The sequence below is a fragment of the Mobula birostris genome, chromosome 1 (genome assembly GCF_030028105.1).
Source record: "Mobula birostris isolate sMobBir1 chromosome 1, sMobBir1.hap1, whole genome shotgun sequence".
NCBI classification, from domain to species: domain Eukaryota; kingdom Metazoa; phylum Chordata; class Chondrichthyes; order Myliobatiformes; family Myliobatidae; genus Mobula; species Mobula birostris.
The window spans coordinates 111,849,642-111,863,888 of NC_092370.1; the positions used below are offsets into that span (position 1 = coordinate 111,849,642).

Genomic DNA, 14,247 nt, shown 5'->3' on the forward strand with positions numbered 1-14,247 from the left:
TCCATGCTCCATGGATGCTGGATAGCTTTGAGTATATTCTAGTTTAGTCAGTTGGGAAGGAAGTGGTAAATGTTAATGGGTAAAGTTATCCGACTGGAAAAGGGGAGGGAGACAGAGTCCAAAACAAGATAAAGAATATACAATAACTGGAACCTTGGAGCATATGTGCACAGATGTGTAAAGTTCACAAGGCGGGTCAGTAAGGTGTTGAAAAGATATGCAAGATTACCCAAGCTACTGAATATGCAATCAGGAAGGGTATGCTGGAACTATATATGACACTAGTTAGGCAACAACACAAGTACAGCCAAATTACAGGAAAAATGGGATTGTGCAAAAGACAACACAAGGAAGATCCATGAGGATGTTCCCAGGACTGGAAAATTCTAATGTTGAAAGACAGGATGAGTTAGTTCTATTCACTTTGGAAGAGAGAGGATGCAGAATGGAAATCCATGACATAGTATGGTGAGCTTAATAGGAAGAAACTACTTTCCTTCATAGTAAGATCAAAAATGAGGGGACACCGATCTGAAGTAATTGAAACCTGGATTGGATTGTATTAGGTTTAAGGAGAGGTTGAACAAACTTGGACTGTTTTCACCAGTGTCAATAGCCAAGAGGTGAATTGATAGTATATCAATCATGCCATGGTAGCATAGGGGTTAGTGCAACACTATTACAACTTGGAGCATTCTGGAGTGCGGTGTTCAAAAGACTAGTTCTCCCCATGACCTCATGGGTTTTCTTTGGGTTCTCCAGTTTCCTCCCACAGTACAAAAATGTACCATGATTTACATAGAGCCATCAAGGTGGCAAAACAGCAACACAGGGACAAAATCCAGTCACAATTCTGCGACAAATAACACCTGCAGCGTGTGACAAGGACTGCACACCATCGCGGACTTCCAAGAAGAAATGCAGCAGAACAGCTAACACTGCCATCTTGCTACCGGACAAGCCAAATGTTTCACTGCTTTCGATTCGAGGTTGACAGGACTCAACCCCCAAGGAGAGCCGCCAACGAGACCTGCACCTTGGTAATCTCCAAAGTTGAGGTATGCAGAACATTCCAACGTGTCAACAGCCGCAAGGCAGCGGCACCCCAGGGTGCGTTCTCAAAGTGTGTGCTGAACAGCTGGCTGGTGTGTTTATAGACATTTTTAATCTCTCCCTCTCCCAGTGTGTAGTGCCCTCCTGTTTCAAATCATCCATCATTGTCCCCGTGCCTAAGAAAACAAAGGTAGCATGCCTGAATGATTGGCGCCCTGTCACACTCACCACAATTATAAGCAAATGCTTTGACAGGCTAGTTAAAGATTACATCTGCAGCGTGCTACCACCCACACTGGACCCCTACAATTCGCCTACCGACGGAACTGGTCTGCCGATGATGCCATAGCCGCAGCACTACACACCGTCCTTGCTCACTTGGAGAAGAGGGATGGATATGTTAGAATGCTGTTCCTGGACTACAGTTCAGCATTTAACACCATACTTCCCTCCAGACTTGACAGGAAGCTCAGACCTCTGCCTGCACCCCGCCTTGTGCACCTGGATCCTAGACTTCCCATCGGATTGCCGACAGGTGGTAAGGATGGGCTCCCTCATCTCTGCCCCTCAACAAAGGTGCCCCACACCCTCCCCCGCATTGTGTCCTGAGTCTCCACCTCGCTCCCTTTACACCCACGACTGTGCTGCCACACACAGCTCCAGTCTGCTGATCAAATTCACAGATCACACGATTTTGATCAGCTTTTATCTCTAGTGGTGATGAGACAGCCTACAGACGAGAGTTTGACACCCTGACACAGTGGTGCCAGGATGACAACCGCTTCCTCAATGTCCAAAAAACAAAAGAGCTGATCGTGGATTACAGGAGGAACCAAGACAGGCTCTCCCTGCTCAACATTAATGGGTCTGCAGTTCAGAGGGTGAGTAGCTTCAAGTTCCTTGGTTGACACATCACCAAAGATCTCACCTGGACTGTAAACACTGGCTGTATGGCAAAAAAAAAAAGCACAACAGCATCTCTTCCACCTCAAGCAAGTGAAATAGTTTGGCACGAGCCCCCAAATCCTCAAGAATTTTTACAGGGGCACCATGGAGAGCATCTTGACTGGCTGTATCACCGCTTGGTACGGGAACTGCACCAACCTTGATCAATGGGTACTGTAGAGAGTGGTACAGGCAGCCCAGCGCATCTGTAGATGTGAATTTCCCTCCACTGAGGGCATTTACAGCATCAGGTGCAGAAAGAACACCTGGATGATCGTCAGGGAAACCAGTCATCCCAACCATAAACTGTTTCAGCTGCTTCTGTCTGGCAAATAGTACCGCAGCATTAAAGCCAGGGCCAACAAGCTATGGGATAGCTTCTTTCTACAAGCCATTAGGCTCATAAATTCACGTCTGTACATTCCAACGCAAAGATTACTCACTCATGTTGTGGGATGGATGTAAGATTTAAATATATTCAATTCAATTAGTAAGTCAATTAGCCATTATAAATTGTCCTGTGATTAAGGTAGTGTTGAATAGGTGCGTTGCTGGGCAGTGTGGCTCGTTGGACCAGAAGGTCCCTGTTCCGTGTTGTATCTCCAAATAAATGAATAAAAAGTTATGAGAGGCACAAACAGGATAAACAGATTCTTTATATGTCAAATACTAGAAGGCATATGTTTAACCTGAGATAAAGGCAAGGCAGTTTAATTTTACAGAGTGGCAGATGCCCAAAATCATGTTAGGAGGGGAGGTATAAGCAAATATGATGGTGATATTTAGGAGGCATCTAGACATACGTATGAACAGACAGGGAACAGAGATGTGGACTACATGCAGGCAGATGGGTTTAGTTTAGATTGGCATCCTGATCGGTGTGGATAAGTTGGCCTGTAGTAAATCATGGACACAAGAGATCCTGCAGACGCTACAATCTTTAAGACTTTCACATATAATTATGTGAATTATATACAATATTTCGCTGTAGTCTGATTGGAGTAATGCTCCTTTTTGTTTCCAATATTTGGAAAGTGGAAACTACTTGAAGAGCATGGGAACAACAGGAATTCTGCAGATGCTGGAAATTCAAGCAACACACATCAAAGTTGCTGGTGAACGCAGCAGGCCAGGCAACATCTCTAGGAAGAGGTGCAGTCGACGTTTCAGGCCGAGACCCTTCGTCAGGACCAGTTAGTCCTCTTCCTAGAGATGCTGCCTGGCCTGCTGCGTTCACCAGCAACTTTGATGTGTGTTGCTTGAAGAGCATGGGTTCCATTTTATTAGTTTCCTTCTTTACACCCGGCTGTTTAACACCCTGACCTCCTAGCCACACCTTCAGGCATTCCAGTCCAGGTGTTGAAACACATTTGCCTTCGCAATGGAACAGGACGCGGATATTACCAGAGAAGAACGACGACCCTGGGGGGTGGAAAGAACGGGCCAAATCTCCAGAATGAGGGTGAAAGTGGAGCTGGCAGATGCCATTGCACCAGGGCTGCAGTGTCCCTGGGGGGAATGAGACCGTGGCTCTACTTCTGACCGGTTAAAATGGCCAGGTTCCTTCTCTCGCTGCCGAGTCCTGTGAACCACCCCCGGCCCGGGAGCCCCGGGTTTAACTCACTGGGGGTCACAGCACCCAGACACTCACCCTCATCCCCGAGTCCGGCATGGCCGCCCTTCAACGTCTCACGTCATTTGACGTGCGCACGGCCCTCACGCGCGGCGCCGTGACGTACCAGGAAACATTTCCCGGTGAGAAGCACCAGTGATACGTCATTGGAGCAGAGTCACTCGCAACTGGTCGATGCAAATCCAAAAGTAAATTGATATCACATTTGAAACAATAAACAAAAGATTCCGCAGACGCTGGAAATTTTCAGCAACACACACAAAATGCTGGAGGAACTCAGCAAAAGTCAGGCAGAATCTAGAGAACTGATCTGGTTAAGGGTCTCGGCATGAAACGTCGACTGCCTACTGCCTTCCATGATACTACCCGATTTGCTGAGTTCCTTCAACATTTTGTGTGTGCGAAATTTGAAATATTGCCGGCTCCTTCCTCAAGACTTCACTTCTAATTTTCCAATTCTGCGAACTAACTCCTCCCCAGCCCCCACACTTCCCGGATATTCGCAGATACAGAAATGCCTCAGCTCCGGCGGGCTTGCCTAACTCCACCATCATCATCAGGTGCCGTGCCCAGTTTGTGTTTTGACAGCTATGGCTCTCACACTCCTGTTTCGGGCCAAGTAGATAAATTCATTGGTATTCATTTCCAGTTCTCTGGCTGCTGTCTCCATCTCCATCATCATTTGTCTTTGTCTTCCTCTTGCTTTCTTCCCTTCAATCTTTCCCATAATTACTGTGTATTCTAACACCTCTTTCCTAATCACATGCCCAATGAAGTTACGATGCCTTTTCATGATCTCATACATTATTTCTCTTTTTGTGTTTGCTCTGTTCATGACATCCCTGTTAGATATTCGTTTCGTCCATGATATTCTTTGCATCCTCCTCAAAAACCACATCTCTGCTGCTTCAATTCATTTCCTCATGTTACTAGAAATTATCCAACATTCTGAGCCACATAACTGGATAAATCTAACATTTCAGTACGCTGAGGCCGGTTGTCATGCCTAGTTTAGTATTGGTTAGTATACTCTTCATGCTCATAAGGTGTCTTTTGCCATCCCTATTCTTCTATTGATGTCCATGTCGCACCTGCCATCTGATGCCACCCAGCTTCCTAAGTAGCAAATGTTCTGTACTTGTTTTATGTCTTCCCCGTTTATTCTCAGCCTGCAGATAGGATTCTCCTTCTTTTTGGATATCACCATACATTGTTTTTTTGCAATTGATAGATAACCCATTTTTGCACTTTCTTCAACTATATCAATTAAGTTTTTTAAAATGCAAACACGGGAAAATCTGCAGATGCTGGAAATTCAAGCAACACACACAAAATGCTGGTGGAATGCAGTAGGCCAGGCAGCATCTATAGGAAGTAGTACAGTCGACGTTTCGGGTCGAGACTCTTCGTCAGGACTAATGGAAAAAAGAGATAGTAAGAGATTTGAAAGTGGGAGGGGGAGGGGGAGACCCAAAATGATAGGAGAAGACAGGAGGGGGAGGGATGAAGCCAAGAGCTGGGAAGTTGATTGGAAAAAGGGATACAAGAAAGAAAGGGGGAGGGGAGCACCAGTGGAAGATGGAGAACAGGCAAGGAATTATTGTGAGAGGGAAAGAGAGAGAGATAAATAATAAATTAGGGATGGGGTAAGGAGGAGAGGAGGGGCATTAACAGAAGTTAGAGAAATCAATCCCCTTCTTACCCCATCCCTAATGTATTATTTATTTTTTCTCTCTCTTTCCCTCTCACAATAACTCCTTGCCTGTTCTCCATCTTCCTCTGGTGCTCCCCTCCCCCTTTCTTCCTTCCAAGGCCTTCCGTCCTAATGATACTCCCCCTTCTCCAGCCTTGTATCCCTTTTGCCAATCAACTTCCCAGCTCTTGGCTTCATCCCTTCCCCTCCTGTCTTCTCCTATCATTTTGGGTCTCCTCCTCCCCCTTTCAAATCTCTTACTATCTCTTTCTTCCCTTAGTCCTGGCGAAGGGTCTCCACCTGAAACGTCGACTGTACATCTTCCTATAGATGCTGCCTGGCCTGCTGCGTTCCAACAGTATTTTGTGTCAATTAAGTTTTGTAGTTCTTCCTCCATACTTGCAATTAACAGTGTCATCTGCATATCTGAAATTATTGATGATTTCACCGCCAACTTTGATTCCCAAGATGTCTCTTATTTTTTGTAATATTGTGTCACTGTACACATTAAACAAATCAGGGGAGAAAACACACCCTTGTTGAACACCTCTCTTGATTTTCGTAAACTGACTCACTTCTCCAGCTATTGTTACAGCAGCAGTTTGTTCCCAGTACAGATTTCTGATTAGGCAGAGGTCTTTCGAATCTAGATCTAGAGTTTCCTGGAATATTTCAAATAACTTAATTGTTCTTCACTTTTTTGTGTAGATGATAAAACAAACAAATCCTTTTGCACTTGAATAGCTCGTTCTGATAGCATCCTTAACATCAATATTGTGTTTCTTGTATCTTTGTCTTTCACAAAACCACATTCTTATTTCAGCTTGCATCTTACTTTTAGTTCTTGTCATCAAAATTCTTAGAAATATCTTGGTGATATGACTCATTAAACTTGTCCTATGTAATTCACATTCTATTGCTCCAGGTTTCTTCGGCAGAATGATAAATACTGTTTTTTTCATCTCTTCTGGTATTATTCCAGTTTCATAAATGTCATTGATTAAATCTGTAAGTTTTTCAATTCCATAATCTTCAAGGGCAATATCTTGTTCTATTACTATTTCATCAGGACCTGCTGCCTTTCCTTTCTTCATCTTATTTTTGCATTACAAACTTCAGATTTTAAAATACTTGGACCTTCAATGTTTTTCTTAATTTCTGGTTTTTCACCTCGATCGTCTTCAAACAATTCCTGAATATACTTCGCTCAGTAGGGGATCCCTGACCGTCATCAAGCTACTGCTCATAAAATTCAAGTAACACAAAAGAAAATTATTGCCACTTGGAATGTAAAAACCCTATATCAAGCAGGAAGATTGGACAATGTGATAAATCAAATGGAAAGACTAAAGGTTAACATCATGGGAATTAGTGAAGTTCATTGGATAGGTGCTGAAACATGTCAGAATAGAAACAAAACACTATTTATTCTTGTGGAACATCCCATACTAATGGAATAGGAATTCTTATGGATGAAAACACGGCAAAAAGTGTTTTAGGACATCAGAAAGAGTGCTCCTTGTTAGATTCACAGGACAACCATTTGATTTAGCAATTATACAGGTGTATGCACCAAAAATGGATGGAACAAATGAGGATATAGATAAATTCTATGAAGAGCTTGAACAAGCAAAGAATGGATGCAAATTTTAAGATATTGTTATTGTCATGGGAGATCTAAATGCTAAAGTAGGACAAGGTACTGATGGAAATACCATAGGAAAATTTGGACTAGGGGAAAGAAATGAAAGAGGTGAGAAATGGGTAGAATGGTGCAAGATGAGTAATCAGGTCATTATGAATACCTACTTTAAAAAACATCCAAGATGCTTGTGGATCTGGAAAAGTCCAGGTGATAACACTAGAAATCAAATTGACTTTATTACTATAAACCAAAGATTTAGACACTCAGTGACTCAATGCAAAACACATCCAGGTGCAGACTGTAATAGTGACCATAACCCAGCAGTATGTCATGTAAAAGTAAAACTTAAAAAACTAAAGCAAAAACCTGAACAATCCCTTGACTACTCACAATTAATTGAAGAAAACTTAAGACAAAAATTTACAACTGAGGTAAGGAATAAATTTCAAAGTCTAGAAATAGAATCTGTTGAAGGTGATAGCAATGATGAAGAAATTAAGTTTAACTCTCGAAAGGATGGCTTGGTAGAATCAGCAAAGTCAGTGATTCCTAAAAAAGAAAAAAACACAAAGAATAAATGTATGACAGATGAAATCAAAAATCTAATGGAAGACAGGAGATGGAAGAAAGCAAATCCTATAGAATATAAGTCCTTAGATAAAAAAGTTAAAAGCTTATGTCAAAAAGCCAAAGAAGAATGGTTAAACCAGGAATGTGACCAAATAGAAAGAATCCCTATTACTGATCCAAAAAGGTTACATCAACAAATCAAGAATATCACTGGTAAAAGGCTCCTCTGTTCTTCGGGTAGATGTTTGAAAGCAAAGGACGGTACCATTATCATGGAAAAAGATGAGATTATGAACAGATGGACTGAGTATATTCAGGAATTGTTTGAAGACGATCGAGTTGAAAAACCAGCCTAACTCCAGATGGTCAAAAGGTATTAAAATCTGAAAGTGGAGATAAACTGCAGGAGGAACGCTACTGAACTAACAGTATACTTTGAGGAAAAGGAATAGTCCACATTTCGTTTGAGACCCTGGTTCAGTCCTGACCGCTGAGCTTATCAGTTTCTTTAAAGGGTAAGCACCTTTCTGATTCAGGATCTCGACCTGAAAGATCGACCCTGCCTCAGCCTCCACTGATGCAGCCCGAATCCATGACCTCCTCCTGCAGCTCTCTTGTTGTAACGGAAACTGGAGCACAACATCTCCGCACTGCTCTACGCACAAAAATGCATCTTCTGTGTCAGATAGACCGTATAATCCTCTCGAATTGGACATTTTCTTATTCGTTTATCAATATGGTTAAACAGTCCTGATGAAAGGTCTCGGCCCAAAATGTTGACTGTTCACCTCTCTTCTATAGACGTTGCCTGACCTGCTGAGTTCTCCCAGCATTTTGTTGTTGCTTTGGATTTGCAGCATCTGCAGATTTTCTCACAAGACCATAAGAGGGTGTTGGTGAGCTGTCTTTTTTGAATCACTGCACGTACAATGTGCAGGAGGAAATGAATGTTTAGGGTGTAGATCTAGTGGCAATCACAGAGTTGCCTTTTCCAGAATATCAACTTTCAAGCAATTCGAATTGCACTCTACAGCGAAATGGAAGGTGGGGGGAGGGGGTCAGACACACACACACACACACACAAACCTTCAAATATTGGGATAAACCACAGAGAAGATATTTTGGTCTGTAAGATAAGAAATGCTTAGCTTTTAAAAGAAACCATTCTTAAACATAATCATTTGACACATTACCTGAAAGGAGTATTTCACTCATCTCTGGTCATTCAGACACTACTTTTCTATGACTCTATGCCTTACCAGTAGAGCACAGAAACAGGCCCTTTGACCCAAGTAGTCCGTGCTAAACCATTTGAACGGCTTACTCCCATTGACCTGCACCCGGACCATGACCCTTCATACCCTCACCATCCACATACCTATCCAAACTTCTCTTAAACGTTGAAATTGAGCTTGCATGCACCACTTGTGCTGGCAGCTCAATCCATACACTCACCACCCTTTGACTGAAGTTTCCCCTCATGTTCCCCTTACACTTTTCACCTTTCACCCTTAAGCCATGAACCTTAGAGGAAAAAGCCTGCTTGCATTTACCCCATCTATACCCCTTATTATTTTGTATACCTCGATCAAATCTCCCCTCAATTTCCTACGTTCCAAGGAATAAAGTCCTAACCTATTCAATCTTTCCTTACAACCCAAGTCCTCCAGTCCTGGCAGCATCTTAGAAAATTTTCTCTGTACTCTTTCAACCTTAAATATTTTATTCCTACAGGTAGGTCACCTAAACAGCACATAATATTCCATATTAAGCCTCACCAATGTTTTATACAACTTCAACATAACATCCCATTTCCTGTACTCATGAAGGCCAATATGCCAATTTTCAACCCCATCTATCTGTGCCACCACTTTGAATGAATTGTGAACCTGTCTTCCCAGATCCCTTTGTTCTACGGCACTCTTCAGTGCCCTAGTGTTCACTGCTCAAGACTTACCCTGGTTGGCCCTATTGAATTGCAACACTTGACACTTGTCTCCATTAAATTCCATCTGCCATTTTTCCATCTGGTCTAGATACCACTGCAAGCTCTGATAGTCTTCCTCAGTGTCCACTACATCCACAATCTTGGTGTCATCTGCTTACTTGCTGATCCAGTTAACCACAGTATCATCCAGATCATTGATATAGATGACAAACAATAACGAACCCAACACCAATCCCTGCAGCACTCCTCTAGTCACAGGCCTCCAAGTCAGAGAGGCAACCATCTACTACCACACTCTGCCTCCTCCCACAAAGCCAATGTCTCGTCAAATTTACTACATCTTGAATGCCAAGTACTTACAATATACATTTTGTACAGGTTATGATGCTTTGCAAACTTACATTTTATTAACACTTATTGAACAAGTCTAGATTTAGGTTTGAAGCCTGTGGAGAGAATTATGCTTTACAATTATTGAGTTTTAACCTCATACTAACAGTCCTCTTAAATCTTAATCACAACTCTGGTCTCTGCTTCTTATACAACCTTACAGCCACGCTTTTTCCTCCAAATTCACCAAATCACACCAAATCACAGCAATTTAATGAAATTCACTAAAGGATCAAGTGAGCCAAAAGCAGAGATTGTGACAAAGTGAAAACATTTTATAAATTGTTTTGGGGAGGCTCCAGGTCTGAGCACTTTTGGTTCCTTCCCTTAAAGCCAACTATAGGCAATCCACCAGTCTGTGATGAAAGACATGAGGAGGCACCACTCCAAAAACAACTGCATACTGATAAATACAAGAGATTCTGCAATACTGGAAATCCAGACTAATACACACAAAATGTCCTGGTGCTTCTCATCAGTGAGACCCGACATAGCTTGTGAACTGCATTGTCAAACACATTTGGCCAACCAAATATCTCAGAAAGGATGTGTTGTCTTTGGAGACAGTCCAGAGGGGGTTCACAAGGATGATTCCAGGAATGAAGGGGTTAACATATTAGCAGCATTTGGCAGCTTTGGGCCTGTACTCACTGGAATTTAGAAGAATGCATGGGGATCTCATTGAAACCGACCAAATGTTGAAAAGACTTGATAAGGCGGATATAAAGAGGATGTTTCCTGTAGCGGGGTGTCCAGAACTAGAGAGCACAGCATCAAAATTGAGGGGCGACCCTTCAGCACAGAGGTAAGGAGGAATATTTTTATCAAGAGAGTAGTAAACCTCTGGAATGATCCGCCACAGACCGTGGTGGAGGCCAAGTCCTTGGGTATATTTAAGGTGGAAGTTGATAGTTTCCTGATTGGTCAGGGCATCAAAGGACATGGCGGGAAGGCAGGTGTATAGGGTTGAGTGGGATCCAGGATCAGCCATAATGGAATGGCAGAGCAGACTTCATGGGCTCAATGGCTTAATTCTCCTCCTATGTCCATGGTCTAACCATTTTAATTCCACTGCCCCTTCCCATTCCGACAACCAATGGTGGCCTCCTCTGCTGCCGTGATGAGGCCACTCTCAAGTTGGAGCTACACCTTGTATTCCATCTGGGTATCTTCCAACTTGACAGCATGAACACTGATTTATCTAACTTCTGGTACTTTTACACCCTCTCCTTCTCTCTTTTTCCAATTCACATTCTGACTCCCTGCTTACCCCATTCTCTTCTCCTCACCTGCCCATCACCTCCCTCTGGGGCCCCTCCTCCTCCACTTTCTCCCATGGTCCATTTTCCTTCTTCGGCCCTTTACCCTTTCCACCCATCACCCTGTTTCTCCTTTCACCACCTACCCCACCCACCATTTTTCACATCTGGCTTCACCAATCACTTGCCAGCTTGTACTCCTTCTTACCACCCCACTTTCTTCTTCTTGCTCTTCTCCCCCCCCACTTCTGTTCCAATCCTGATGAAGGGCCTCAGCCTGAAGCGTCAACTGTTTATTCCTCTCCATAGATGCCGCTGGACCTGCTGAGTTCCTCCAGCATTATATGTGCTAGTTAGACCATGCTGAACACTGCAATCAATTTTTAAACATTAAGGCACAGGGAAAACAAAGCAAATGAGTAAAAACAATGACCTTTATTTCAGAAGGGCTGATTTTTAAAGAACAAACCTGGGCTCTGACCTGGAAATGAAATGACAGGTGATCTAGCGAAGGTGTATTACAATCAAGATCATCGAAAAATATACATCCATAATTAAATTTAAAATTAGCATAATAACAAGACATTTGAATTGAAGACGGAAGTTCATCGCAGATCAGTATGTGGAACAGTGGCAACAGAGAAAATGGGATTATTACATCAGCAGCCAGAAGTCAATGTAGAAAGCGGAGTCCTGCCTGTAAGGTGGAATGAAGGCCACCTTTTCAATGTGCTTCAACCCTGATCTGATACATTGGCATTTTCTCTTCAAAGAGAAGGTGAACAGGGGACATAAAATGGCATGCATGTACTTATACCCTGAAGTTAACTAGCTTGTGGCTGACCCAAAATTACTGTCCACCAGAGGACCAGGAGTCACTCAGAGTCATAATCTTCCTGTTTTACTGCTCCAACTGCAGATGCTAGGTCATCTTCATTGCCTTTTAGTTTCTCACCTGTGGGAAATAAATTATCTAAATTAACATCACTCAATAATATATCCAAATCTAAGAATTAGCTTAAGGCAAACAAACATATTAGCCAGCCGGTGATGTAGTGGCATTCGCACCAGACCTCGAGGCAAGTGGTCTTGGGTTCAAATCCAGCCAGCTCTTTGCACACTTTTCATCTGTGCTGGTTTGAGCATCGAGCAAGCAACTCGGCCTCGTAAAAAACGGACAAATGCTAAAGAAACAGCAAGGTTGCAGCCCAATATGCACCACAAACCCCAGAGAGAAACAATCAAAACAAAATTATAATCTGCCAAATGGTATTTATACTCAAGATTAGTAGTTAAGCTGCCTGACTGGTAATATAAATCACTATACTAGTAATTCAGAGACCTGGACAATTCAAAGATTCATGTTCAGTTCCCTGCACAGCAGGTGTGGAATTTAATTTCAGTTAAATTGGGGGGGGGGGGGTGGAGAGACTGGTTTCAATAGTGATGATCTGGATTTCCTTCATCAATTAGAAAAGAGTCCTGCTATCCTTACAAGCTCTGGCCAATATGGACCTACCCATGCAGTTGATTATTAAATGCCCTCTTGAAGCAGCAGAGCATGTCACTCAATTGCAGCAATAGCCCTATGTACATATAGAAAAAGAATAGAACTGGACTGATCACTTGCCATGAATATAGCAATGTGCTGTCCAGGCAACCTTGCAAAGTCCACCTCGCAAACATCTGGGGACTGATGGCCTGAATTGGGAAAGCAGTCCCTCAGACCTGTCAATTCCAAGCCGTAAGCAGTTCTCAGAATTTTATCCAACAATGTGCCAGACCCAATTGTCATAATTCTTAGGTACATATTGCTCTACAGCAGAACAGACATACCAAATGTGACAGCCTAGTGGTATACTGGTGGGAGGAGGTATGTCCTAGACTGGACTTGGTTAGAGGTACAGCTAGCTCTGGAATGCAGTTCTTTTGTCCAAGACCCTACAGTGCTATTAAAACACTGATATCAACCTGATAAAGTAGAACATAGTTCACATATAACCTGCTCACAAAAAGCAAGACAAATTCAGTCTGACTAAATGACTGTCCAAATAGTCTACATTCAGAGGCAGAAGGTGCAATTACTACTGCTACTCATCAATAACCTATCACTTGTCCAGTTTGGTTTCTACAAGGATCATTTTGCTCTGCATTAGTCAAAATATCAACTGAAAGCCTGAATTCTAGAGGTAATGTGATAGTGACTGCCCATGACAACAAATAAATTTTTGAGTGTGGCATCAGTGTCTTGATAAAATGGATAAAGTCAAAATATTTCAGTGGCTAGAATTATATTTCCCACAAGGAAGATGATGTGGCTGAGAGGACAAACATTCTTTCCTTAGGAGATCACTGGAGAAGTTCCTCAGGACAGTGTGCTAAGCAACCATCTTGTGTTGCTTCATGAATGACTTTCCTTCCACAAGATTAAAATTGGGGATATTTACTGATAATTATGCAATTCAATGTCATTTGGTAAATTGGTTTATTTTTATCACATGTACGAAGATACTGTGGAAAAACTTGCCTTGTATGCTGTTGAAACAGATCAGTTCATACTACAGTATACAAGGTAGTACCAAAACAAAGTGCAGAATAAAGCGTTTTTCAATCAAATTAATAAGATAGGTCATGTACAAAACCAAGCTGATTGTTCATAATTTGGTCATGATTTTCCAAAATGTTCCTATCCTATGCCCAAAGCTCCTCTCCGATAGCATCCCTACCAGTAACTTGAGACTCACCAATCTATATTTTACAGTATTATCACCATTTCCCTTCTTGAATGACAAAGCAACATGAGCAACTCACCAGCCCTTTGGAACCCTACTTGTGGTTAGAGAGGACAAAGATGTTGATCAAAGTCTCTCAATAACCTGGGGTATACATCCCCAAGAGGTGCTGGGGCCTTACCCACCTTAACGTTCTTTATGAGGCACAACACTGAACTGTTCTACAACCTATGGACTCATTCAAGAACTCTTCATCTCATGTTCTCGATATTTATTATTTACTTTATATTACTATTTTTTTCCCCTTGTGTTTGCACAGTTTGTTGTCTTTTGCATATTAATTGTTTGCCCACTTTGTTGGCAGAAGTCTTTCATTGAT

General features: G+C 42.3%; 2 protein-coding genes across 3 annotated transcripts in view; both read right to left on the reverse strand.

Moving 5' to 3' along the window:
- Positions 1-3,697, reverse strand: part of tbrg4 (transforming growth factor beta regulator 4) — a 32,413-nt gene extending 28,716 nt beyond the window's left edge. Inside the window, exon 1 of one of the 2 annotated variants that reach the window (XM_072260252.1) lies at positions 3,650-3,697. The gene's annotated coding sequence lies outside the window, so the exon portion shown is untranslated. Of the gene's footprint in view, positions 1-3,402; positions 3,624-3,649 lie in introns of those variants that run through there. The other variant, XM_072260259.1, reaches the window with a different exon arrangement.
- A 7,855-nt stretch (positions 3,698-11,552) lies between these two features.
- ccdc12 (coiled-coil domain containing 12) overlaps positions 11,553-14,247 on the reverse strand; it is a 95,332-nt gene continuing 92,637 nt past the window's right edge. Inside the window, exon 7 of the mRNA XM_072260311.1 lies at positions 11,553-12,091. Coding sequence (XP_072116412.1) covers positions 12,012-12,091 — 80 coding nt within the window. The 3' untranslated portion in view covers positions 11,553-12,011. The remainder of the gene's footprint in view (positions 12,092-14,247) is intronic.